This window comes from Harmonia axyridis, chromosome 5, assembly GCF_914767665.1.
Source record: "Harmonia axyridis chromosome 5, icHarAxyr1.1, whole genome shotgun sequence".
In the NCBI taxonomy this organism is placed as follows: domain Eukaryota; kingdom Metazoa; phylum Arthropoda; class Insecta; order Coleoptera; family Coccinellidae; genus Harmonia; species Harmonia axyridis.
Genome location: NC_059505.1, coordinates 10148987 through 10175851, shown reverse-complemented (window position 1 = coordinate 10175851; position 26865 = coordinate 10148987). Strand labels below are relative to the sequence as shown.

General features: G+C 33.7%; 2 protein-coding genes across 4 annotated transcripts; one reads left to right on the top strand and one right to left on the bottom strand.

Moving 5' to 3' along the window:
* Positions 1-1940: 1940 nt before the first annotated feature.
* On the bottom strand, positions 1941-6040 carry LOC123679882 (isocitrate dehydrogenase [NAD] subunit beta, mitochondrial). The gene is made up of 6 exons (XM_045617429.1): positions 5885-6040; positions 5724-5783; positions 4898-5225; positions 3550-3806; positions 2666-2875; positions 1941-2361 (listed from the first exon to the last, which is right to left on the bottom strand). Exons 1-6 carry the CDS (start codon positions 5924-5926, stop codon positions 2110-2112), a joined length of 1149 nt encoding a protein of 382 aa, XP_045473385.1. The 5' UTR covers positions 5927-6040; the 3' UTR covers positions 1941-2109.
* A 4002-nt stretch (positions 6041-10042) lies between these two features.
* Positions 10043-23653, top strand: LOC123679874 (oocyte zinc finger protein XlCOF6-like). 3 transcript variants are annotated; one of them, XM_045617410.1, is made up of 7 exons: positions 10043-10392; positions 10797-11030; positions 11721-11904; positions 13929-14122; positions 16440-16769; positions 18101-18365; positions 22691-23653. In XM_045617410.1, exons 1-7 carry the CDS (start codon positions 10255-10257, stop codon positions 23380-23382), a joined length of 2037 nt encoding a protein of 678 aa, XP_045473366.1. In that variant the 5' UTR covers positions 10043-10254; the 3' UTR covers positions 23383-23653. The 3 variants fall into 3 exon arrangements, with proteins under 3 accessions (XP_045473366.1, XP_045473367.1, XP_045473365.1); XM_045617411.1 differs by having other exon boundaries at positions 10061-10392; positions 13986-14122; XM_045617409.1 differs by having other exon boundaries at positions 10061-10392; positions 13917-14122.
* Positions 23654-26865: the final 3212 nt, after the last annotated feature.

Sequence of the window (26865 nt, the reverse complement as noted above, 5' to 3'; positions counted from 1 at the left end):
GTTTCTTTTTCACAATCTCGAATGTTCGGTCTGTGGGAACATTTGTGAACAAGCTGGATACATCGAAGCTTACCATGGTGTCCTGGTTGAGGATTTTTTGTGTGCGCATGGTTTCTATGAAATGTTCCGTATTTTTGACCATTGATGTTGTGTGGCCTCTCAATGGTGATATTATCTTAAGGAGCAACTTAGCTAAGGGGGAATTCCTCGAGCTGATGATCGGTCTCATGGGGATGTTCCCCTCGTGTATTTTTGGAGTCCGTATAGATGTTGAAGTTTGCTGTAGTGGGGTGTAAGTCTTGATCTTGTGAAAGGATCTGGGAATTCATCCTTGTATTTATGCAAGGTTTTTTAAACTTTGTTTTCCACTGATGGGGTCCTTCTTCAATTTCTTGCATTCTCCTGCTTCTAACACCTCTTTGAATTTTTCGTTTTATTGGTCCACATCCATGATGACCGTCGCATTTCCCTTGTCTGCCGGGAGTATTTTGATAGTGGGGTGTGATTTCAATTCTTTCAGGGCTTTGTTCTGCCCTAATGATGTTGGATTCTGGTTGCTTGGTGGTTGAATCCAATGCAGTTCTTATCTTCTACCTGCACTCACCGCTTTCTCCGGGTCTTATACCATTTGTGCTGCCGCCGCCAACATCAACTGAATTTTTGGAACGTTTTTAGGTGCTATGGAGAACTTTAGACCATTGTTGAGGAGGTATTTCTGGTCTTCACCGAGAGTTTTGCTCGACAAGTTGATCACCGTTTTGTGTGCTCTAATGGTGTGCATTTCTTGGAGTCTCTCATCAGCTTTTCCATTTTTCTCCTCTGTGTCTCTTTTTGTTGTTCATTTGTTCTCTCATAACTCCTCTTGACCGCTTCTACGATTCTTTCATAGTCCTCTGCACTTGTTCTGCATCGTATGCTTGTCCTGATGTTCTCATAAGTTTGGATTAAGTTATCCTTGTTGAACCGGTGGTAGTTGAGCCTTTCTCTTATAAGTGCTTGGTTTGCTCTATTGGAGATTCTGTCTGCCCTTCTGCCTCTTATTGGGAGCTTGACTCTGAGACCCTTAGGAACAAGGTTGCGGTCTTTGGCAAGGTGTAGAAACGTAAGGTTGTTCGTTTCTTTGGCTAGTTCGATTGAGGTTTTCTCATATTTCCTGACCTCTTGATGCTTGCCGAAACGTCGGAAACAACCAATCGCATAGATGATGGAAATAGCCCAAATAACTATCTGACGGGTTACTGTGGTTTTCAATATTTCAGGTAACCTGCTCCGCATATACCCGCTTGACACTCACCGACAAAATGTTCCTTCGGTAGAATTTTGGAGGTTATAAATGGTTAATTTCTTTTAATTTGAAAACAACTAAAGGTTCTGAAGGTTATTTGCTTCATAATTACAATAATAATAAAGTATTTGAGTGTTAGTTGTCATGGAAAATGTTCGTAAATAATAATTTGAACATTAAAATGACAACTGTCAAGACGATTGGGCGTGGTTACCGAACCTGACTAGTATAAAAGTATGGTTGCTCTGGCGACAGATAACTCACCGAAGTTTAAGGAAATAGTCACCGCTTTTTGAGGAATTGGATAAATACGGACCACCAAGTTACTATCCATATATAGGGTGATATAGGAACCATACTCTTTGGCCTCTGTGCGATCTCTCACAAACTTTGGACTTCATCTAGCTTGAAAGTATAGTTTTTTATACAAGGCAAAATTTCAATTCGGCAACAATAATTTTGCCGATACGGTCAAAACCTCCTAGTGAATACCCAGAGTTACAGTTAGGAGATTGCAACCCAAGTAAATTTCCGAAATCCGCTTCCATTAGAGCAACCAATGTAGAAGTTTTGTTTATTCTCAATCAAAATTGTTTCAGTGATAATAATATTCAATGAAGAGTACCTTAGGAGAAATAAAACAAATTTTTGTTAATTCTATTATAAAATTGGACAATTTATTGTACATTGTAATACTTCTTACAAATTAAAATAAATAAATGAGAATCACTCTTATACTGATTAAAATCAATTCTGGTTAATGTTATTCAATTCCAAAACTGAAATATTATGTAGTCAAATTGATAAAATTAAAATTTCAAGTCTCATAGATGTGATGTTGTTGGAATTTTCAAATTATTTATAACTGCAAAAGTAAACTCTTGAGTACTAGCTTGACCTCCAAGATCTTTAGTACGGATTTTACCATCCATCAAAACTTTGTTAATAGCATCTCTGATCATTTGTCCATAACTTGGTAAATTGACATGATTCAGGAGTTTAGCAGCACACAACAACATGGCTGTTGGATTAGCGACATTTTTACCAACAGCTTCGGAAAATGTATGACGCGCTCCCTAAAAACGAAAAATAAAAAAATAACCTAACATCAAGTTCATAGTGGACTACTACTTAGGTTGAGGTAACCATACTTTTCAGAGTAATCTTTATTTTTGGTTAACGTTGTTTAGACATGATTTCATCTTCAGAAGTGACCTTCAGTTTTAGTAGATCAATCAATATCAAAACAGAGTTGAAGAAAAATAAATATTTCCTGAAAGAGTGAGGTTATTTCAACCTGAAGTAAACCTTACAGATATTCTCATACTGATAGATAACTTGATATAATAGCTTGAAGATTATTATATATTATATACTCACAGGTTCAAAAACAACACATTTTGAAGAATAGGAAGCACCAGCGACAACACCTGCTCCACCAACCATGCCAGATGCGGTATTATCTATAATATTGCCATAAAGATTTGGCGTCACCAAAACATCAAATTGACTTGGTCTTGATACTATCTGCATAGTGCAATTATCTACTATCATCTTTTCGAACTCAATGGTTGGATAAAGTTTTGCGATCTGAAAAATAATTAAAAGGACTATATATAGTTATCTCATTGGTCAGTGTTCTGATATTCTTAAAATAAGTAGAGATATTATATGATATCAATATTATTTTGAAATATCTCAGGTGATTTTCAAAACAAAGTTCGAAATTTTCTCTAATTTAAAGAAATTGGTGAAATATGCTTGTTGGCATGTTTGCATGTTTTCCGTATGACAAAATTGACAGATGATAGATAAATCTAAGATGCATGGAACCCCTGGTGTGTGTACTGATTCGATTTTGTTTCAGACTTTTTGAGATATTCCATCTGTTGCTTTAGCGTTCTGCTAACAAGAGTTCTGTAAGTTGGCGCTCTTCAGAATTGTTGGAATTCCCTCTATCTATCTGTCTGGCGCCGTTTGAAAATGAAATAATGATTTGAGACTCGACAAACTTTCACAATAAATTACAATTCAGTTCATATCGAATTTTAAATGAAATGAATGGAATATAATGACAGACAGCTATTGGCCTATTTTGAGTATATAAGATTGTTACCAGCATACAATGTATAATATTATTAATCTATACGCAAAGGTCACGAGTGTCGAGAATGTCAAATATAAATAAAAATTTCTTCAAACAATTCCAAAAGTTCGTTGTTGGGAATAATAAACAAAATGTGTATAAAAAACTCATTACTCACTTCTTCACAACTTCTAAGGAATAGACCATCTCCTAACTTCATAATGTTGGCCTTATGGACAGCGGTAACCTTCTTTCTATTGTTTTTGACAGCATAGTCAAAAGCGAATTTTGCAATTCTTTGAGACTTAGTAGCAGTTACAATCTTGAGACATTCTACTACACCTCTAGCACTCTCATGTTCAAGTGCCGAATATTCTCCTTCTGTTTGTTCTCGAATTATAACGCAATCTATATTATCATAGCGGGTCTTAACACCTGAAACGATATAAAATTTTTTCTTCACTAATTATCAGTCCATACCCTAACACCAAAAGTTGTATTGAGTTTAAGAAGATATAATAAACATATATTATCAGTTCATATTGACAATTGTTGAATACCAACTGAATCAAAACTCCTAACATGAACAACACAATGAACAGTATATGTTCATCCAAAAAACATGGAAGAGACGTAAATTTATGTGGTAAGTTGATCTTCATTTCAAAAATCAATTTTTGATGTGTATCACTTGAAGATTGTTTAAAAATCATAAGAGTTCTCAAAAACTGCAGGAACACACTTATTTTCATTGAAAAAAAAGGTGGTTGGATAGAATATCACTTCTACCAAATTTCTAGTGATCTGACAAGTGCCCGATCACTGGTAAATACAGTCATAAAAATTACACATCTCCGTTTATTTTCACAATAGTTAATTTTGCCAATTCTCTTTACCTACAAATGAAATAAAGAGTTAAGATTCTATTAGCCATAGGAGGACACTTTTAATTGAAGCAAATATTTTTGTGTCCAATACTGGGCATTTCGAATTTCAGTATTTCTTGTGTCAGTCCTCATAATTTTTCAGCACCCATAATTTAGGGTTTATTTTGATTTTGATTAGAACCCAAGTATTATATTGAAAATAATTTAATTATTGCTTGTGAAGCTTTCTGCAAAGCTTAAAACTGTTAGAGTTTTATCGCCAATATGGTTGTCCTAAATGTGAAGAGAAATTAATTTGGAATAAATATAATTTTAAACCACTTCAAAGTTCACATTCAAGTTAACTGACAAATTCACCCTAGAAACCAATTTTTGTAGTGAATTTTAAATAGTTTCCATGAAGACCTCTAGAGAATAAATTATATAACCGATAAAGAATCATTTTATAGATTTTCAGATTTTAAAAATTCAAATGTCCATTTTTGCAATTACTAAAATTAAATCACATAACTTTCACATGACTCAATATTAATTCCTATTAAACACATTTAAATTCTGAAAGATATTTTTCAAGATAAATCTGTTCATTTATACCTACTAGTATACCTTTATTAATATTGAATGAGCAATTAGATTTACCTGGTAGTGATTTAATATGCACAACGTTTGCATATAAATCCAGGGCATTTCTTAGTTTCATATTAAGAGTCTGAAGTTCTCCAATATGACCAAAATCAGGAGATGCCAATATCCCTTTTAGGCATACCCTGTTTCTCTCAATTGAAGAAGCAACAACATCCAGATCCATACTCAAAGTAGGATTAACCTCTGAGAAGAAGTACGATTCAAAGACTATGGGGACTCCAGCTGCTTTAAAGAGTTTATCAACAGAAGCCATCAATTCAGGCCCAACCCCATCCCCGGGTATCAAAGTGCATTTTATTTTACTTCCATCAGTTTCGGTAATCTATATGAATTTAATCAAAAAATATTAATTGAATTAAGTACCTATTGACCAATCTTGGAGAATTATATCCTTCGAATACAATTTGAAATAATTCATTATATTGATGCGGTTCGATAAAAAACTTGACTCAGTTGAAATAAACTTTTATGAGAATTCAATAGTTTCAACTAACCAAATTATTGAAAAATAAATAAAAAGTCTGGAATATCCTGAGTTAAAGAATTATTGTCAAATTCAGTGTAATCGAATCGAACAATCTGAATTTTGCCATTTTTTAAGCATCTATCATGTTCTATGTATAAAGATAATGTAGCCTATTGAATTTAAAATAAATAGGATACAATGTATAATCCGATCGATATTATATGTTCCATTATTCATATTTTAAGTTTATAAGACGTTGAAACAAAGACCCTAACATCATATCTAACTAGATTAAAACCAAATTATATAATATATAACCTAGCAATCATTCATAACTGTCTGAAGAAAACTTACTTTTGGATGATTAGCAATTAAATTGTTGTGTATATTTCTAGTAGCAGTTATTTGGGAGGTCTGAAAAAAAGCATGATTTCAGGAAAAAATCGTAGTTTATAATAAACCATTAAATATTCAATAGAAGTTAAAGTTAATAATATAATATTATTATATTTTACCTGTATGAATAATCTAGGTAAATTTCTAGTAATTAAAGACATTATGAAGAACTAAAAATTAGTAGCCAAAAAATATTTATGCTCCAATTTGAACTTGTTAAAATAAAGAAGTAGGGGAGAATTTTCGATTCTTAATCATAGAAAATATATAATATAATAATTCTATGATTGTCATTATATGGATCTACAATCTGGGTATATTTCCTATGAATGAGTCCAATAGTTTTTTTTGGAGAAGGTTTTCAAATGGATAATAATCATGGAAGATATCAAAAAATATTTAAATTCTGGCCTTTCACGTTTTGGTCAATTCATTTAATGGATATTAGTTCAACCCTTCTACGTTCATTTTATTTATACAAAAAATACATATGTATATCTTTTATTTTTCAATTATATTGAAGAATACCAGAAAAAAAGCATTAATTAATTATCTTAGCTAAACTGAATATCCATGAATATATTCGAAAATCGAATTTTATTGTTTGAAATGGTTAATTTTTGCGAAGAAATCTTATTCAATTAATGGCTATTCACATAAAAAGCTTAAAACGATACAGGATGAATTTTTTGAAATATCGTCTCTTGAAGTATTCAATTTCATCAGAAAATATTCAGATCTCCAGAATATTTGTATGAAGGTTTTGAAAAATTGAACAAATTCATTACAAACTTTGACAATAGGAATTATCGAAACCATTATATCAAGTGCTAAATAACAATATTTTTCGATGAAGACTAAAATATACAACCTTAGAATAAAATTATACATATTCTAAGATCTCATCTTATGCGGAAACGATTTGAGACTCGAGGAGTTCAAATAAAAGTGACTCTAAAATAGTCACTGTAGTTCAAATGAGCGACTCATTAAAATACAGGGACGGCTTGATACAAGTTTTCTTCCATATAATATAGTCTCCTATACCATATACTTCGTTAATATGAGGGTAACACATAAATTATGCCATCAAATCACTGAAAAAAAAAATTGGACATGCCCTCAGGAGAAGTGTTAACTGTAGCTTTCGGCCCTCATCAGTACGGTGAACACGTGTCTACGGTTAACACTTGTCCTAAGGGCATGTCCAATATTGATATATTCTTTTTCGGCAACCGTCCGGGAAGTGCTCACTTCCCGGACGCTTTTTCTCTGAGAAAGTAGCATTTCCCGGCCTAGTCCGGAAAGTACGTACTTCCCGGACTAGGCCGGAAAAGAATCATAGAATCCATAGCAACCGAGATAACGGCTGACAGTTCATATGAAATTAGTTGTCACAAATTTGCATGTTTTTTGACCGCAATCGCAATAAAATATGGAAAGCAGCAGCGATAGTGTTATTTTACATGGTTGCCGAAAAAATATTGTACGCAACACGCCCGAAAATGGTTTTTTTGGACTCACAGACTTCTAGGACTCGCTTACGCTCGTCCTGGAATTTTGTCTATTCGTCCAAAAAAACCCTATTTTCCGGACTTGTTACGTAAATTACTATTTCCTACAACTGCTATGGAAAGTAGCATATTCTCCATAGCTTACTCAATTTCAAAACTATGTATTGCTCATACTGTGGGAAATATTATTCCCCACGGCACTTTGCCCACACCTCGCTTGGTAGACCAATGAAATTGGGCTTTTGAGTCGTTTCTATGGAAACGCAATGAATTGGCACATACTGTCAACGAAGGTCATTTTGATTTGAATCAATTCTATTACTTGAATTATTGAAATTTGTGCAATTGTAGAAAAAGTATAGTGTGCAACATGTGGAGAAAGTCTTTTTCTCGCTCGTGTGTTTGCGGCACTCGCCTTGCAGGCTCGTGCCACAAACTTCCACACTCGCGAGAAAAGTTGGACTTTCCCCACTTGTTGCACAATATACTATTTCCGTACTTTATAATTTCACCGTACTGATGAGGGCCGAAAGCCCGAAACACGTGTCTATAGTTAACACTTCTCTTGAGGGCATGTCCAATATTCTTTTTCCGTGCTTTATAATTTGACCCTCGATAACCTTTCCACATATGCCTTCAAATGTTTGTAATACTGAGACAAAAAATCTCAAACGGTTATTTGAGAATTGGCACTGTGCTAATCTCTACTTAAGTAATTAATTAATAAAACTCATAATTGTGTTGATTTCATTTTTTTATTATGAAACATGACTCGTACTCAGTAACAGGGCTCAAAATTGGATATACAATATTCAAGTAATGGTAGTTGAATGTTCTGAGGGTGTAAAACCGATATTTTATAACATTTAGACTCCTAGCTGAATAAATCCAACAAATGTGAATTGTATTTTGTGAAAAAATTAAATATGAAAAATTTCCTTTATAATTCGGAGATTGAACTGAAGATCACAGATGTTCTTAGGATATCTAATCTCACTATAGAATTCAAAATCGTAATGAATATTCAACAGAGCAATATTTTCAATCTCACACTGCAAAGTGCAGCCCCAAATCTTCATCAGTAGCTAGTATTACTTTGTCATCAGTAAAAATTCCTTCACTTCGGTAGTATATATAGTATCATAGTATGTATAAGGATTCTTTATACTATGATAGTATGGTATATACACTGCCCAGTACATTTACCTGGGGCACACCTTTTCTTATTGGTTGATGGTTGGAATCATAGACGTATCATAGGATAATAAGTCTATGGTTGGAATGTACGCCGTAGAATTTTGTTCTCAAGGTTTGACGCAAAGATTAAGGACCCTAATCTTTGGTTTGACGCTTAGGTAAAATTTGAACAGTTTGAACAATTATATAGCTTCTCCTTGATTTTGTGAAGGTCTGCATGCCAAAACTTATCGAATACCTGTCGTTTGATTTCATTGGAAAAAGTGAAAAATTTGTTATTGAAGACCTGAAGCAATTTAAAATCTTACCCTTGCTGTCGAAATATCTAGGAAATTGTAACCCTTTACGTTCAATTTTAGTGATCGACATTGCTTCAAATATTGAAAACATTATATATTTATGATTAATATAAATCAAGGACAGTTCTAAGAAGAATTTAATAATGAATTGTGATAAGTAAGTGACGTTGAAGAATTTGGCAAATTTTTCTTGAGCGAAATCGAATGTAGTCGATTTCTGATCCACCACTTAATGAAGTATTGAAAAAAAGTTGTTAAAAATACAGACAAAATATAGACAACATTAGATTGAAATGGAGAACATTGTAAGAAAGTTAATGAATAAATTGTGTTATTTTTCATTCGTGTTGAAATTAACATGGCCCGGTATGAATTATTCAAAATAAAAATAATAACAGACAACTCTGAAGATTTGGCCAATCTTTTTCAATATAACAGAAATTATCAACTACCTAAACAATGCTAAATTTGAACAAACTTATCACGAATAATATGATAAATGTTCAAGTGTTCAACTAGGAATTCAGAAATTTCTACCTATACCACCCCTGGTTTTCAGCGTTGCCAGCGATCGTAGCGCCGTTCGGTCAATCTTGTTACTTGCCATTTTGCCGAACGGATTTTGAATTAGATTGAACTTACTGCATAGTCTAAAGTCTTTAAATAATGTAAATATGTTATGCAATATCATTCCGCATTAGTAAAAACGAAGTTTCATTGCAGGTTTTAAATTCATATCAGCTATTTCTCTTATATGAAATTTGAATCAGTCATAAAATATATACCTACTTCTAGCTTTTATAGAATTGTATGAGAGTTTCTGAAAACGAATTTTCGATCTTAACTTTTCATGTGACTGAGATTGATAAATACTTAAAATTTTCGAAATATAAAAATTGTTTTTATTTTGTTGGTTTAGGAAAAATATATTTCCGTAATGAATTGGAAATGTTTTGCTTTAAGAATATTTTTAACAATAAAAAGAATTAAATTAAATCCCAACAGTTTCTAGAAAATGCACCGAATTGCGTCTTTTTTATAGACGAGAATATCAATGTTGCGTCATGGAAAATAGTGGGGTTGAATTGATGGATGCTGCGTACATAGACTAGCTGCGTACGCATCCCATATATCCATGTTGCCAGATCATTGCGTTGCTTCTTATTTTTCCCCATATTTTGTGATAGCCATCGAGAATATTAGGTTTGGCAACGTCGTAATTTCTAGTTCTACACAAGACCATCGACCAATGGAAAAGAACGCTAGTGACGCCATTATTGTTCATAGAAACCGCCATTTCCCTGTTCTACGTGTGGTGATCACAAGTTGCTCTGTGGTAAATTCTATAAATCTGTGTTAGCCTAAAAAAATCTGTGTTATTATAATATTCAGTGATACTTACTAATTCAAATTGAAATAAGTATTTGAGTTTTATAATCAAAAACTGATATTGAGATAGCTATTGAAAGGACGCCGAACATGAATTCGCCCGAAATTGTTCAAGACTTCACGAATATGTGCCGATGTTGCATGGAGGTTGCTAATTATGACCTTTTCAAAACTTATTTTGAGAACGAACCTCTAGCGAAACTTTTATCCGTATGTACTAGTCAAAGAGTAAGTTCATACTATTATATTTCATTTATACATTTTATATTCACCAAATGATATAGATAATTCGCAATTTTGATTTGCCGCTCAATTTATCGACATTCAACTCTATGTTGGAAGAATTTAACACAAATAGGATGAACCATCAAACCAAAGAGTAGAAGTATCTTTGATATTACTTTGGTAAAATCTTTGTTTACAAAATATAGAAAAAATAAATTTTCAATTTTTAACAAATGATTGACTTCATTTGTTTCCATAGCAGGTTACTTTAATCTATTTTTCGTTGTAAAAAAACGGGGAATAAGCATCAACACAAATTATTATAAGTATACAAGTCACTCAATAGTTATCTAAGCGGTGTTGTAGTTATGATATTCCCATACTAATTCTCATAATTAATATTCCAGATTACAAAGAATGACATATTTCCAAAAAATATATGTCAGACTTGCTTACAAAGCCTGATAGCTGCATATATATTCAAGGACAAGGTGGTGAAAACTCAACAAGCCCTCGCATCAATAGCAAGAGTTGTTGATAGGGTTAAAACAAAAAAGAATGGAAATGTTTCTAAAGATCATACTTACCATCATGATAAGAAACAAATAACTCCTCAGCAGCTGAGTGAACATATAGAACAGGTTTGTATATCTACTCTATAATATTTCACATATTTTACTAGTGTAGGAAACAAACCATTTGCCTTAAGAATAAGGATCTTTATAATTTCAATACAATATTCAAACTGTTATTTTATTATGTTGTAAATTCAAACCATTTCTTCATTTAGTATCTGTTGAAGACAATGATTTTCTTTTCTAATTCCATCACCAATATCTATGGAAAATCAATTATAATATTATTGCTTCATAAAATTACTTCTAATATCATTTGACAAGCTCTACGAGACATAACTCTCTTCAACATTACAGAACAAATACAGTATAGCATAAAACAACATATTGTGCATGAATAAAAGGCAGCGTACTGTATTTTGGAGAGTTTGAACATAATCAATTAAAACCGCGATGAGAAAGTATCGCTGTATTATTATTATCGCTAATTAGAGCTCCAGTAATCGATGCCTGTTTTGGTTCCTTTTTCTTGAGTAGAAGGATTTTCCTTCGTTTAGAAGGTATTAGGTTTGAGTTTTAAAAAGGGGGGTGTGAATATCCCATCTGAACTCATCCTTATAATTGAGTTTGAATTATCAACTATATATTTTTTTTCTCTTTATGTTCATTTTACTTGAAAAATTCAATAAAGGCCATTATTATTATTTTAAGAGACATATTTTATTTATCATCAGTTTGAATTTTTTAAAATTATAGCAACTACCAGAAATGGGGCACGTTAAAGTGGAAATCGAAAACCAGGATGATGAATATTTATCTCAGATGGTTCAGCATCAGATTCAAAATGGAGGTATGGAAGTGGAATATATAAAGCAGAATGGAGATGGTGAAGAACAAGAATATTGGTTGCAAGAGGTTCCCGAAGGTGAAGGGGATACTCGTAAGTATATTTATTTTACCAGATGGTTGAAATTGTTTATTGGCTGTAAAAAAATTGAGAGATCAAATTACTTCTTGAATGAACGAGAACTTATAATTTCTGAACACATGAATATAGTTATCCTGGAATAAGTATAAGTAATAACTAATTACATTTTTGGGACCTTATTATTGTTTTACATTCAACGAACTCGAAAGCATGAAAAAATTAACAATCGATTCACAAGTTATTTAACCCTGAAGTAGATTTTGTCAGTGAAAACGATGTATCAGAAATGAAATAAAAAAATCACATTTGCTTGGAAAGAATGACTATTTCAAAAATAATTTTTTTCGGCAACCGTCCTGGAAGTGCTCACTTCCCGGACGCTTTTTCTCTGAGAAAGTAGCATTTCCCGGCCTAGTCCGGAAAGTACGTACTTCCCGGACTAGTCCGGAAAAGAATCATAGAATCCATAGCAACCGAGATAACGGCTGACAGTTCATATGAAATTAGTTGTCAAAAATTTGCATATTTTTTGATCTAAATCGCAATCAAATATGGAAAGCAGCAGCGATAGTGTTATTTTACATGGTTGCCGAAAAAATATTGTACGCAACACGCCCGAAAATGGTTTTTTTGGACTCACAGACTTCCAGGACTCGCTTACGCTCGTCCTGGAATTTTGTCTATTCGTCCAAAAAAACCCTATTTTCCGGACTTGTTACGTAAATTACTATTTTCGGCAACCGTCCTGGAAGTGCTCACTTCCCGGACGCTTTTTCTCTGAGAAAGTAGCATTTCCCGGCCTAGTCCGGAAAGTACGTACTTCCCGGACTAGTCTGGAAAAGAATCATAGAATCCATAGCAACCGAGATAACGGCTGACAGTTCATATGAAATTAGTTGTAAAAAATTTGCAAGTTTTTTTATCGCAATCGCAGTAAAATATGGAAAGCAGTTTTACATGGTTGCCGAAAAAATATTGTACGCAACACGCCCGAAAATGGTTTTTTTGGACTCGCAGACTTCCAGGACTCGCTAACGCTCGTCCTGGAATTTTGTCTATTCGTCCAAAAAAACCCTATTTTCCGGACTTGTTACGTAAATTACTATTATCTTGAAAGCAGTGGCGTATCATTTTATTTTTCCAAAAGTAGTCGATTTAAACCAACTGGTTGAAAAAACATAAGTTTGTACATCAGGAAATGCATCTGATGCATTGAAGACGTGTAGCAAATTTCATAGAGATTCAATAGTAGCACAGTGGTTATGAAATAGTAATTTACGTAACAAGTCCGGAAAATAGGGTGTTTTTGGACGAATAGACAAAATTCCAGGACTCGCTTACGCTCGTCCTGGAAGTCTGTGAGTCCAAAAAAACCATTTTCGGGCGTGTTGCGTACAATATTTTTTCAGCAACCATGTAATATAACACTATCGCTGCTGCTTTCCATATTTTATTGCGATTACGATAAAAAAACATGCAAATTTTTGACAACTAATTTCATATGAACTGTCAGCCGTTATCTCGGTTGCTATGGATTCTATGATTCTTTTCCGGACTAGTCCGGGAAGTACGTACTTTCCGGACTAGGCCGGGAAATGCTACTTTCTCAAAGAAAAAGCGTCCGGGAAGTGAGCACTTCCCGGACGGTAGCCGAAAAAATATATATTTTTTTTAATTTCATCATCTTTTCATTTATAAAGTTGAGTCATTCACAACTTTTTTTTTTTTTTTTTTTAAATTTAAGAATCGATCCCGTAAATATTAGCATGACTTCAATAAACAGCCCTCATTTTTTTTATTCATCCTTTATATTTCACAAATATTGGTAATTCTTTAGTTCAGGATTTTTGTAAGTTTTTTTTCAAGGATCTCACTTCTTCACTTATATCTTTAAATATCATTTGAACTAACAAGTTGAGTATTGAAATTATATTTTGAACTAACAAAAATCGATAATTGAAACATTCATGAGTGAAGACTAAAATAAGCTTTTTGTCAATACATCAATTTGTGTTGACATGTAGAGTTTTTTACAGTTGATGATCCAAATACAGTACAAAATTATGAAGATATGAATAATATTTTGAATACAGTGAAAGTTTTGAATCCCGTACAATTTCCCGATGGTGCTGCTGCTGCTGCTTATGTGGAGGGACATGTTCAAGAGGGAGATGGTGAAGAATACCAAACTATAGAGTTTATCGATGGAGATGTGAATTACGTTGATGGGGTAAGTTTATATCAACTTTCAGATTCTAATCTCCTTATTCATATATTTGTATTTATTTAACTTTTTCATATAGTTAATTTATGGATATTATTCCCAAAATATCGATATTTCAGCAAAAACATTTTATTTTGTATTTTTATAAACAAAGTTTTTCTCATAAACGCGTAAAATTTCATGGCTTTTCTGATAGCGTCAAATGAGGAGTGATCCGTATATTGCCGAGAATTTCAGAGCGGTAACTACCGGTTTCCAATATTTCAGGTAACCTGCTTCGTATATACAGACAAAAGTTTAGAAGTTATTAATGGTTAATCTCTTATTATTTTCATAACAACTAAAAGTTCTTAATTGCTCTGTAGGGTATTTGCTCCATAATTTAAATAATAGTCTTGAGTGTCGGATGTTATGGAAAATGATCATTAACAATAATCTGGCAATATAATAATAATAATATTTTTTATTTGAAATAAGATTCACCAAGATAACAATCTGAAATGAAATAGTGTCCTGAAATCAAACATAATCGACCAAATTTAGCATTGAAAAAATCTCCTAATTCATATTGTTTACTATTTATAATCTATGATTTCATTTCATTTTAAAAATTTTTGGGCCACTTATATTCTTTGAACAATTCGGTAACTGGTTGAAAATTCTTATACAGCTATATGCGGGATGTTTTTCATTCAAAGTTAATCTGTTTATTGGAAAGTTTAAATTTTGTGTTCTCTTATTATACTTATTACTATAGTGTTATGTCTTATGAATTTATCTTTGTTCCTATGAAGAAATACAGGACATTCATAAATACATAAACCGTACGCTGTGAATAAATTGTTTTGTTTGAACGAATTCCTACATGTCTCCCTAAACTTTAGATTATAAATTGTTCGTAGAGTTCTCTTCTGTAGCAGGAACATTTCTCTTTAATTTTGAGTAGTACCCCAGAAAATTGTACCATATCCGAGCCTAGATTCGAAATTCACATAATACAATATGTTCAATGATTTCTTATTCAAAATAATTTGACTTAGTTTTTGATTATTCTGCATTTGCTCTGAAGGACAGAAAAGAGTCTATGAAAATCCTCAGGAATTATGTTTCATTTGTAAAAATTTCCCAATTTACTAATTCATTATTTTTTAACCATTCTTGTATCCTATTGCTCTGACTAAGCCACTTTTTATATCTGCTCCAACCAATAAGTTGGTGTCATCTGTGTAGCTTATCAATCTTCTTCCTCCACAATATCTCCTAGGTCATTGAAAAAAATTTAGAAGAGGCCCTATGCTATAGCTATGCTTGTGCTATACCTCTATCGTTCATAACTTCTTCAGACTCGGTATTCTCCCCGTCTTTGTTGATTTTTACCTTTTATTTTCCCATACACATGCCTTTCCTCTTATTCCGTGAGCTTGTAGTTAATTGTAGAGAAATTTTTGAATCGTATACTTTTGAAATATTTCCAGAGCTAATTTGTTCTCCAGCAGTTTCAGTATACTTTTGGTCAGTTCAAATATAGCTGTTTGTGTGGATTTCCCTTTTAAGAAACCACCAAGCAGTCGTAACTATTCAGGAATTCTGTTATTGCAGAGCACATTATCAATTCTTAAATTTTTGAGAAGTTCGAAAGAATACTGATAGGCTGGTAGTTACCCATGTCTTTAGGATTACACTTTTTCAACATCTCTTGGATAAGTGACGTCTCCTTCCTCAAATGACAGGTGTGTAAGGATCCCATTTATTTCAGGCAGAGCTAGTTTGATTTCATCTACCCCACTGTTTATTGTGTTTATTTTTCAGGAGTTTCTGTATTTCTAAAATTTCCGTAGGATAAGTTGGTTTAAGGTATATAGATCAGTTGTTATGTTCAAGATTACATTTTGGTTGCGTTAACGTTTGTGAAATGATGTTATTAAAGTTATTTAAATGAAAAGAGGAGTGGGCATGGTTAGCAAACTCTACCAGAATAAAAGTGTGGTTGCTCTGGTGACAGATAACTCACAGAAGTTTCTGGAAATAGTCACTGCCTATCCAGCAATTTGATATTTACTAACTACTTACTAACCAAGGATATATACGGATCATACCCATCATAGCTAGAGCTCCTGATTGCTTTATTTGACAAGTGCATAAAATAGTCATCCTCCTTACGAATTTACCGTGAATTAGTACTATGTTTGTTCAAGTCTGTAGAGCTTATTTTGTAAATCGTTTTTTTATGATTTGAGATAATAATGACATAGGAAGAAATACACATAGTATAAACTTTCAGTATTTTTCCAAATATCAAGTGAGATTATATTCTTATTTACAGCAATTTATCGAACAAAAGCCAAGGGAGAAAATCCATATCTGTCGTGTGTGCAATGAAGGTTATGCTACCTCCAGGGAACTGAATGCTCATGCTCAAGAAGCTGATCATCCGCAAAGGTCCTGTACAACCTGTTATGAAGCCTTTCACAGCTACTCAGCTTTGATTCGCCACTGTATGGATACTAAACATTCCCGCCCTCCTATGTTCAAGTGCCCATATTGTTTCAAGAAGTGTGACAACAAACTAATTTTGCAAAGTCATATAAAAAATCATTTGAAGACCAGAAATATCAGAGTTACCAAGGATAAAAGGGGTAACCTTGGATGCCAGGTATTTTTTTTATTTTTATCTTGTCAAGTATTTTGGGTTTGATATAATTCTATACAAGGAATAATGAAAGCTCAAAATTTCAAAAGTATGCTCTTAGTTGAAAAGATGAAAATTAGAGTGAAACGACTTATGTGCATTAATCAATGTAGAGCCACACAAAAAAATAATAAAATAATTAGTGTTGGAATTTAATAAAAAATTGTGATTTTTGTATGCAATTTCAGTTGAATATCTCGTGAAGTGCAGATGCTATAAGAACAACATTTTAAAAAAAAAATTCAACTATACCACTAGTCCGGAAGCCAGTAACAGATATACATGACCAAGTTCCTCTCAAACAGTAGTTAGTAGAATGCATCAGGTAATAGTAAAAGCCTCGTGAACGTCAGCTACGACTCGGCTGGGGGGGAGAGCGGCGGCAGCCCCCCAAACATGAAGAAAAAAGAAATAAATTCAGTCATTTCCTCCCAACTGAAAATTTGTCAAATTGTAGCTAACCCAATATCTAGACGAAAAAATACAATCAGCTGGCTATAGCATGGTGGATTATACGTCAGCTGGTGCCTCACATGAAAAAAAAATACACTTTCAATGACAGCTCTGACAGCGACTCTGACAATGAATCAGAGAGTGCCACACTCGCGAGAAAAGAACTTTCTCCACATGTTGCACAATAATATTTAGTTACTTCCACTCTCTGATTCAGTATCAGAGTCGCTGTCAGAGCTGCCATTGAAAATATATATTTTTTTTTTCATGTTTGAGGCACCAGCTGACGTATAATCCACCATGCTATAGCCAGCTAATTGTATTTTTTCGTCTAGATATTGGGTTAGCTGCAATTTGACAAATTTTCAGTTGGGAGGAAATGAATGAATGTATTTTTTTTTTTTTCGTGTTTGGGCGGCGGTCGCCGCTCTCCCCCCCCAATCGAGTCGTAGCTGACGTTCACGAGGCTTTTTGTTACTATTATCTGATGCATCTCACCAAGTATCTCTCGAGAGGAAATAATCAACCAAATTTGCACCTGGCTCCCGGACTACACCCTTTATGTTGAAAAGAAAGCGTTTGCAGGAACATATTTATAGGATTTTTTTAAAAACATCCAAAAAACCTCTCATTTTCGGTGTACCTACAATTTAGGAACATACTGTATTCATCGTATAAACAAAATTTTTCTATAAAGTTAGAAAAGATTAGTAAGACCATTAACTAGGGGTTCCTACAAGGTTAATCTGGGCATGAGTTTCATCCTACTTCACTCTATCCTTCTACTAAGATCAATATTAAAAAAAAATTAGTGCATTAGTCATTGCTCACATATTTTTCAGGTTTGCCGCACTGCCTTCGTAAGTGTTATGGATCTAAGACAACATTACAAGGATAACAAAGAAAGTCATTTGACATGCCATATTTGTCTTGAAAGAATGGAAGACTTTGAAAATTTCGAGTTACATATGAAACAACATGAAAATGAGAAACCGTTTGGATGCGAGATATGTGGAGCCAGGTTCAACTTGCAGGTTAATTTTGAGCGCCATCTCAAAAAACATACTCAAACCGACACCCTTTATAAGTGTCGGTTCTGCCCAAAAGGTAGGTGGAAACCTTTTATAATAGTTTTGAATTTTGTTTTGCAATTTCTTAGTTTTCTGGATGTCAAAAGAAGCACAAAAATTGATACGCCCTCAGTCCGTAAAACAATTCCTTGTGCGCAAGGTGTTTTTTGTTAACACCATTTAAAGCATCGAGTCATGCTCGAGAACCATTTTGTGATTATCAATTAAAACAAGTAATTTTTGTTTTATGAAGTTGTCATTTTGAATATACATATTCATATTTTCTCAATTATTTCCATGTTGAGGGGAAATATATTTTCATCTCATTTTGGTGACATACCAAACTATATTATTTATTTTTATTATTTTGTTTGTCTATTGAAATATATTTATATTTTACTTTTGTCATAATATGATGATTTTTATGTCTATTATCTCCCCTAAACAGTGTCATATACTAGTGGAATAAATTAAAGGATCAAAATAAAATTCGAATTTTTAGCGGTTTTTCAAATGGCTGTATTTTCGATAACAATGGTCGTATCTCAATTCAAAAAAAAGCTTTTTGAAGCTTGAAGTTTATAGTTTAGAGATCTCATGATGAAAAATTTTTTCAAGCAACGTATACCACTCAATCCTAATAAATACAGTGTCTAAAATTTCTGCGAAATTTTTTCAGTTTTTATTTTTGGCCTACAGACTTGGAAATTTTTTTTCCAACTTGACCACTATATGGATGACATAACTCGTTTATTCAGCTTCAATATCCTTTTTTCGAAATTTCGATACGAGCATTTCTCTCTGAAATATCGAACTTTGAATTGAAAAGGACCTTTTTGTCTTCAACCATCAATATCTCACCAATCAATGTTTGCACAGAAAATTTAGGTGATGTTTTGAAATCTCTACAAGAATTAGCTTTGGTATTTTCGGAAAAAAATTCTCTTCGTTCTCTACATGAATTTGAAAAGTTGATAAAAAGAGGGCTTTTGGAGGCTTTTTGGATAATCAAGCGCTGAATTGAAAATATCGAAAAAACCATCAATGCGTTTTACAGTTCAATATCACTACAAAAATCCCAGAGATTTTCAATTCAATCCATGGAGCTGTTTTTTTGTTTCATTCGATGGTTTTTTCGATATTTTCAATTCAGCGCTTGATTATCCAAAAAGCCTCCAAAAGCCCTTTTTTTTATTAACTTTTCAAATTAATGTAGAGAACGAAGAAATTTTTTTTCCGAAAATATCATAGCTACTTCTTGTAGAGAATTCATTCAAGATTTCAAGACATTACCTAAATTTTCTGTGCAAACATTGATTGGTGAGATATTGATGGTTGAAGACAAAAAGGTCCTTTCTCTAATTCTGTGGTTATTCCGTTCATTCTTCCACATCTTGTAGAACAAAATCGTGCGAGAATATATCAGAAACGCACAGTTTTCATGGTTATATTTTATTATTCTATGTTGGTACTCCGAACTTTCCGCCACGGCTTTATCTGTCAATTCATCAAATTGCCTTAAAGAAATCAGTTCCGCCAACCAACATTTTTCAATGCAAAAATCACTAAGATATATTTATGGAAATATTTCATTAATTTCAATGAAAATGCAATGAATTAGAGAAAATAATGTATAATACTCGTACAGAAGGCTCATTCTACCACTCGTTCATTCAAAAACTCGCCACTTCGTGGCTCGTTTTTGAATTTTGAACTCGTGGAAGAATATCAATGCCTTCTGCACTTGTATTATAAATAACTATTTCAATTCAAAGTTCGATATTTCAGAGAGAAATGCTCGTATCGAAATTTCGAAAAAAGGATATTGAAGCTGAATAAACAAGTTATGTCATCCATATAGTGGTTAAGTTGGAAAAAAAATTTCCAAGTCTGTAGGCTAAAAATAAAAACTGAAAAAATTTCGCAGAAATTTTAGACACTGTATTTATTAGGATTGAGCGGTACACGTTGCTTGAAAAATTTTTTCATCATGAGATCTCTAAACTATAATCTTCAAGCTTCAAAAAACTTTTTTTTAAATTGAGATACGACCATTGTTATCGAAAATACAGCCATTTGAAAAACCGCTAAAAATTTCGAATTTTATTTCGATCCTTCAATTTATTCACCTAGTGTAGTTTCGCCACTATATACAACATTTTTTATGATATTTAACAGAATGCTGTAAAATATTTGATACAGGGTTAGAACTATTTAGAGGACCACTACAGGGATATCTAAAACCGTTAGAAAGACAGGGTGGCTTGAATTACAAAACAGTTGCGTTATTTAGGGATGAGTGTGTTGGTGTGAACAGATCCGAAATATCTCCATTAGTTCCGAGATATCTCGAAAAAACCGAAAATCGAGATTTTTTTTTCTCTATAACTCATTTGTTTTTGGAGATAACTTCACGAAATTTATCATATAGCCATTATCCAATATAGAGATACTAATGGTGTCTTGATATTTTTTCTGTTTTCCATTGTTTCAGAGACGCGATAGTCAAGTGATGATTTCACATAACAACTCTTCAAATTTTCGTACCTAGACTCGATATTTTTTTAGAGTGTGGTACATTTTTGAATTCTAATTTTTTTCTGCATCAATTCTATAGGAAAACCAATATGGCGTCCATAATAAAAAAATTGACTATCCCGTCTCTGAAACAATGGAAAACAGAAAAAATCTGACGACACTATTAGAATCTCTATAGTGGACAATGATTTCAAACCGAATTTTGTGAAGTTATTTCCAGAAACAAACGAGTTATACAGAAAAAAAGAAAATGTCGATTTTCAGTTTTTTCGATATATCTCGGGAACACTTGAAGATATTTTGGATCTCTTAACACCAATACACTAATCCCTAAATAACGAAACTTTTTTGTAATTCAAGCCACCCTGTATATCTAACGCTTTTCAATATTCCTGTAGTGCCCCTCTAAATAGTTCTAACCCTGTGTAGTAGAAATATTGAATCAAAACTGATAATTTTTAACAATTATACGAATAATTCAGTATATATGTATAAATTAAAATTTATATATCTCTGAAAAAAATTTTTTCGGCAACCGTCCGGGAAGTGCTCACTTCCCGGACGCTTTTTCTCTGAGAAAGTAGCATTTCCCGGCCTAGTCCGGAAAGTAGTTACTTCCCGGACTAGGCCGGAAAAGAATCATAAATCCATAGCAACCGAGATAACGGCTGACAGTTCATATGAAATTAGTTGTCAAAAATTTGCATGTTTTTTGATCGCAATCGCAATAAAATATTGAAATCAGCAGCGATAGTGTTATTTTACATGGTTGCCGAAAAAATATTGTACGCAACACGGCCGAAAATGGTTTTTTTGGACTCACAGACTTCCAGGACGAGCGTAAGCGAGTCCTGGAATTTTGTCTATTCGTCCAAAAAAACCCTATTTTCGGGCGTGTTGCGTACAATATTTTTTCGGCAACCATGTAAAATAACACTATCGCTGCTGCTTTCCATATTTTATTGCGATTGCGATAAAAAAACATGCAAATTTTTGACAACAAATTTCATATGAACTGTCAGCCGTTATCTCGGTTGCTATGGAAATGCTACTTTCTCAGAGAAAAAGCGTCCGGGAAGTGCTCACTTCCCGGACGCTTTTTCTCTGAGAAAGTAGCATTTCCCGGCCTAGTCCGGAAAGTACGTACTTCCCGGACTAGGCCGGAAAAGAATCATAGAATCCATAGCAACCGAGATAACGGCTGACAGTTCATATGAAATTAGTTGTCAAAAATTTGCATGTTTTTTGATCGCAATCGCAATAAAATATGGAAAGCAGCAGCGATAGTGTTATTTTACATGGTTGCCGAAAAAATATTGTACGCAACACGCCCGAAAATGGTTTTTTTGGACTCACAGACTTCCAGGACGAGCGTAAGCGAGTCCTGGAATTTTGTCTATTCGTCCAAAAAAGCCCTATTTTCCGTACTTGTTACGTAATAGTAATTTACGTACAATGTTTTTTCGGCAACCAAAAAAAATAACACTATCGTTGCTGCTTTCCATATTTTATTGCGATTGCGATAAAAAAACATGAAAATTTTTGACAACTAATTTCATATGAACTGTCAGCCGTTATCTCGGTTGCTATGAATTCTATGATTCTTTTCCGGCCTAGTCCGGGAAGTACGTACTTTCCGGACTAGGCCGGGAAATGCTACTTTCTCAGAGAAAAAGCGTCCGGGAAGTGAGCACTTCCCGGACGGTTGCCGAAAAATTACTATTTCTTAAACTTTTGTTCCGTCATAGGAAATTTTGAATTTGTTTTACAGGACTAGTTTTAAAATTTTTGGTTTGCATTTACCTGAAATATGTTTCTTTTCAGTTTTTGCTAATGAAATGTCGGTGGAACAGCACGAGAAGCTTCATGAAGTCATAGATCCAACTAGAACACACCATTGCCATGAGTGTGGTAAAGTATTTACTACTGCAGGATTTTTGAAGAAGCATATTGAGCGTTTCCATCTTGGTCTGATGAATTACAACAAGAGCCCCAGAGTACCTTTTGAATGCGAGCTTTGCGGAAAAGTTCTTTCCTGCAAAGCAACCCTCTACAGTCATCTGAAGAATGTTCATGATAAAAATCAAAAATCTTTCACTTGTGAAATTTGCGGAAAAGTCCTGAAAACCAAAACTTCTTTGGAATTGCACACAAACTATCATAATGGAAATTGTCCATTCAAGTGTGGTATTTGCGGAAAAGCTTTTACAAACGCCACAACTCTAAAGAGTCACTCTTTAATTCACACAAACGAAAGGCCCCATGAATGCCAAGTCTGTCACAAGACATTCAAGCAAAAGCCGCATCTCACCACTCACATTCTCACCATTCATACAGCTCTTAAAATGTTCAAATGTGATTACTGCGAGAAAACCTTTGCTCTGAAAGGTAACTTGTCCCAACATTTGAAGACGCATACTGGTTGTGAATCCCCATTCGTCTGTACCGTTTGTAACAAAGCTTTTTACTTCGCAAGCAGATTAAGAAAACACGAAAAAATCCACATGAAACCGTAATCAGTTGAATGATGTTTCTTTGGAATTTCTCGTTTTTAATGTTTTTCGACAATTTGCTTCAAAGACCTGACCAAATATATCTTACTTTATTTAAAAATTATTCAAGAATTAATGGAGATATAGAAGTCATCTATATTAGAATATTCATAAAGAATTGATTAAGGTATATGAAAAATACCTATTATTATTATTATAACTTAGTATTGTAGTAGATACAATTTAATGTATTATGTTGTATGTTCAATTGAAAATAAATGTTAATGTGTTTTTCTTTGGATAAGTTTCTTTTGGAATAATTTTTATCATGTTTCACCTTGTTACTCTTTCTTAGCATTCCATTGAAATAAATCATTTAAGATTTATATCTTCTGAAATTTAGATGAAAATTAATACAAATATGCTGAAGATACTTGAATATTGAGTATTTTTTTCGAAATTCTTGAATTTTCTGTTTTTGGTGATGCAATCTACATAAAGTGTAGCGTGGAGCTTCATATCATATTTTAAATCCAAATGAAAAAAATTTTCCGTCAAAGGACCCCGCACGTTTAGTATGGGAAATGGCTTTCCGTGAATTTGGCTGAATTTTTGATATGTTGTAGTTCTTGATGAACTGATCAGAAAAGTCCTTAGCCACAAAGCTCAAAAATGGACAGTTTTCGAGATATGGAGCTTTGAAAATGGATTTTTTGCAATTTTCGGGGTTTTTGCTCATCAATCGGGGAGCTCTCATTTCTGGTTTTGATGGAATTTGGATGTTCGGCGGCCAGAACCCGACTGAGAAATGTAATTTTTTATACACTGCTCCACATTGGCTATGAAATGAGATACAAAATCCAAGATCTTCCATACATCTTTCCATGCCACAAGATGACGCCAGAATAATTCACATGACCGAGAAACGACATATTGTGAGGTTTTTTTAAGAGAGACCGTAATAACTGAATCCTCATATATCTGATGTCCAATAATATCAAATATAGCCGAAATGTTCATAACCAGGCATCGCGAGCTGTATTGGGGGAAAATGGGAAAATCATAATCATATATCCTCAGGGATAACAATTGTGATCACTATTGATCTCATTTACATATGATATGTGATTTGTTTCGCACAAATCTCGATAATCTGACAATGGGGTGCCAAGACATTTTCCTCAGAATGACTCGAAATTGATGATAGCATCTTACAGACAAACGAATCCGTGAAAATGTCTGCAGTTTTGATGCAATATAGTACTATACGGGTAGAATATAGAAGTCCAAGTGTTGGATGCTAACTATGAATGGAACTTCCGATATTAACCCACGAATTCTTGAAAATAATTTTTTTTTCTATGAACTTTTTGAACTTCACACATACGAATGAATACTATCTAATAATATGATCGTTGGCAAAATGAATGAGTAGATCCAAGGAAGATCTTTTCTCAGTCGGGTTCTGGCCGCCGAACATCCAAATTCCATCAAAACCAGAAATGAGAGCTCCCCGAATGATGAGCAAAAACCCCGAAAATTGCAAAAAATCCATTTTCAAAGCTCCATATCTCGAAAACTGTCCATTTTTGAGCTTTGTGGCTAAGGACTTTTCTGATCAGTTCATCAAGAACTACAACATATCAAAAATTCAGCCAAATTCACGGAAAGCCATTTCCCATACCAAACGTGCGGGGTCCTTTTTAGTTTAGAAATAATAATAATGAAGAAAAATTTTCAAGAGGTGGTCTAAAAATTCATAGATGCCCCTTCTGTGACCCCTACATTGAACAGAAAGATTGAGCCTCCCATCATGTGAATAGTAATTTATCATCTGCTTCATGGGAAAATTGAGAAAGAGATGATTAATAAATTTTTAATTCAATCAATGATAGAATAGTATTAATTGATTCAATCAATGAGAACATCATTGTGAATTTTCTGTCACAAGATGTAAGCATCATGTGTCTCGACCCTATTATGATTGATTAGTCTCTCTCTACGCTCTATCTATGTATTATTAGCTGAGATCTAGTAACTTTCATCGAAAATAATAAACATGGAGGCTATAACTTGGCTAAAATACTTCAAGAAGAGGATACATATTTGTAGGGAGTTTTACCTCAGACTCTCCCCACACTACATGTGCAAATCATTTGAAATAATAACAAAGTTGGAAATCTTTCATTCTGCAAATGAAAGTGTAGAATATCATTCTTAGATTATGTGGGAATGATTCCCAAAATGAATGAACAAATATAAGCCCATCCCTATATTCTTTGCTTCTGAGCCCATCGAAGGTAGATGAACTTTATTGTTTATGGGATGAAAAACTTTTGGTTTTCAATTACAACATAAACGGCTGTGCTTTTATATAGGACCAATACCTAGAGCGCAAAATTAGTAAATCTAGGAAATTTAACACACAACACCCTTTATCTAACAAACCAAATTTCTTTACAATCATTCACAGCCCCCATTCCAAATTCCATCAAAAACGGGTAAATAGTGTTGAAAAAGTTAGGCTCCAAAGACTACTATGGGTACCAGGGCGCTGTGGTGTTGAAGGAAACGATAAAGCCGATGAACTTGCGAAAAGTTCATCAAGGTCAACACCTGCTAGACCTGAGCCTTTCTGTAGGTTAGGAAAAGACCAATATAAGGCAGCAGTCCAGCATTAGGAGTTGAATAACAGGATAACTCATTGGACAAACACTACTGGACTTACTCAGGCCAAGAAATTTGTGATGATTTCACCTGCCAGAGAGCTCTTGAAGCTGTCACAAGCTGAGCTTCGGGTGATGGTGGGACTGCTGACGGGGCACAGTCGGTACAAACAACATTTGTACCGTATGGGAAAGTAAGTAGATGAGATTTGCAGGCTCTGTGGATCAGAAGCAGAAACAGCGGAACACATATGGTATGCAAGTGTCCAGAGCTGGCTGGCCTTAGAACCATTCCTATGAGGAAGCTGATCCTGGATACCCGTGAGGTAACAGCCAAGGCCCCTAAGGAGGTTATCAGTTTTATTAACGACCTCCTTCCTTGGGTTTCCATGAATGAATAGGGTAAAGAACAAAAGATCTACATGGTCGCAGTTCCCGGAAGGTTTACCGAGCCACAACGACCCCAGTTCAAATCATAATAAAAATAATAGGCTCCAAACATGAAATCAATGTAGTCCCGTTTCATGGGAAATCATTATATGGGTTGTTTAATGGGGTAATCAGTAATTATTCTCAATGCAGAGTAAAGATCTGAAATTGATAAATCCGAATTGATAAAAAGTCGGAAATGAAATACAATTTTTGTAAATGTGTTTCTTACTTAGTCCAATTCATCTTAAATAAAGATACCAATATATTCCTTGTGACAATATAAAAGCAACAAAATTTCAATCAAAAAGTATTTGCGAATTTCCCACATTCTTTTAAATATAGAATCACCAATTAAAACTTTATCCTCTAATTTCAAAACGCCTCCAAGTGCTCATTCCATCATTTTCAA

What these genes read in the sequence shown, in the direction of transcription:
- LOC123679882 (XM_045617429.1), bottom strand. Translation starts at nt 5,926, where the DNA reads ATGTCTTTAATTACTAGAAATTTACCTAGATTATTCATACAG. An exon ending in TACCTAGATTATTCATACAG is followed by an intron (nt 5,784 to 5,884) that starts GTAAAATATAAT and finishes GCTTTTTTTCAG; the next exon opens with ACCTCCCAAATAACTGCTAC. An exon ending in TCCTTAGAAGTTGTGAAGAA is followed by an intron (nt 2,876 to 3,549) that starts GTGAGTAATGAG and finishes ATTATTTTTCAG; the next exon opens with ATCGCAAAACTTTATCCAAC.
- LOC123679874 (XM_045617409.1), top strand. Translation starts at nt 10,255, where the DNA reads ATGAATTCGCCCGAAATTGTTCAAGACTTCACGAATATGTGCCGATGT. An exon ending in ATGTGAATTACGTTGATGGG is followed by an intron (nt 14,123 to 16,439) that starts GTAAGTTTATAT and finishes TCTTATTTACAG; the next exon opens with CAATTTATCGAACAAAAGCC. An exon ending in GTGTCGGTTCTGCCCAAAAG is followed by an intron (nt 18,366 to 22,690) that starts GTAGGTGGAAAC and finishes GTTTCTTTTCAG; the next exon opens with TTTTTGCTAATGAAATGTCG.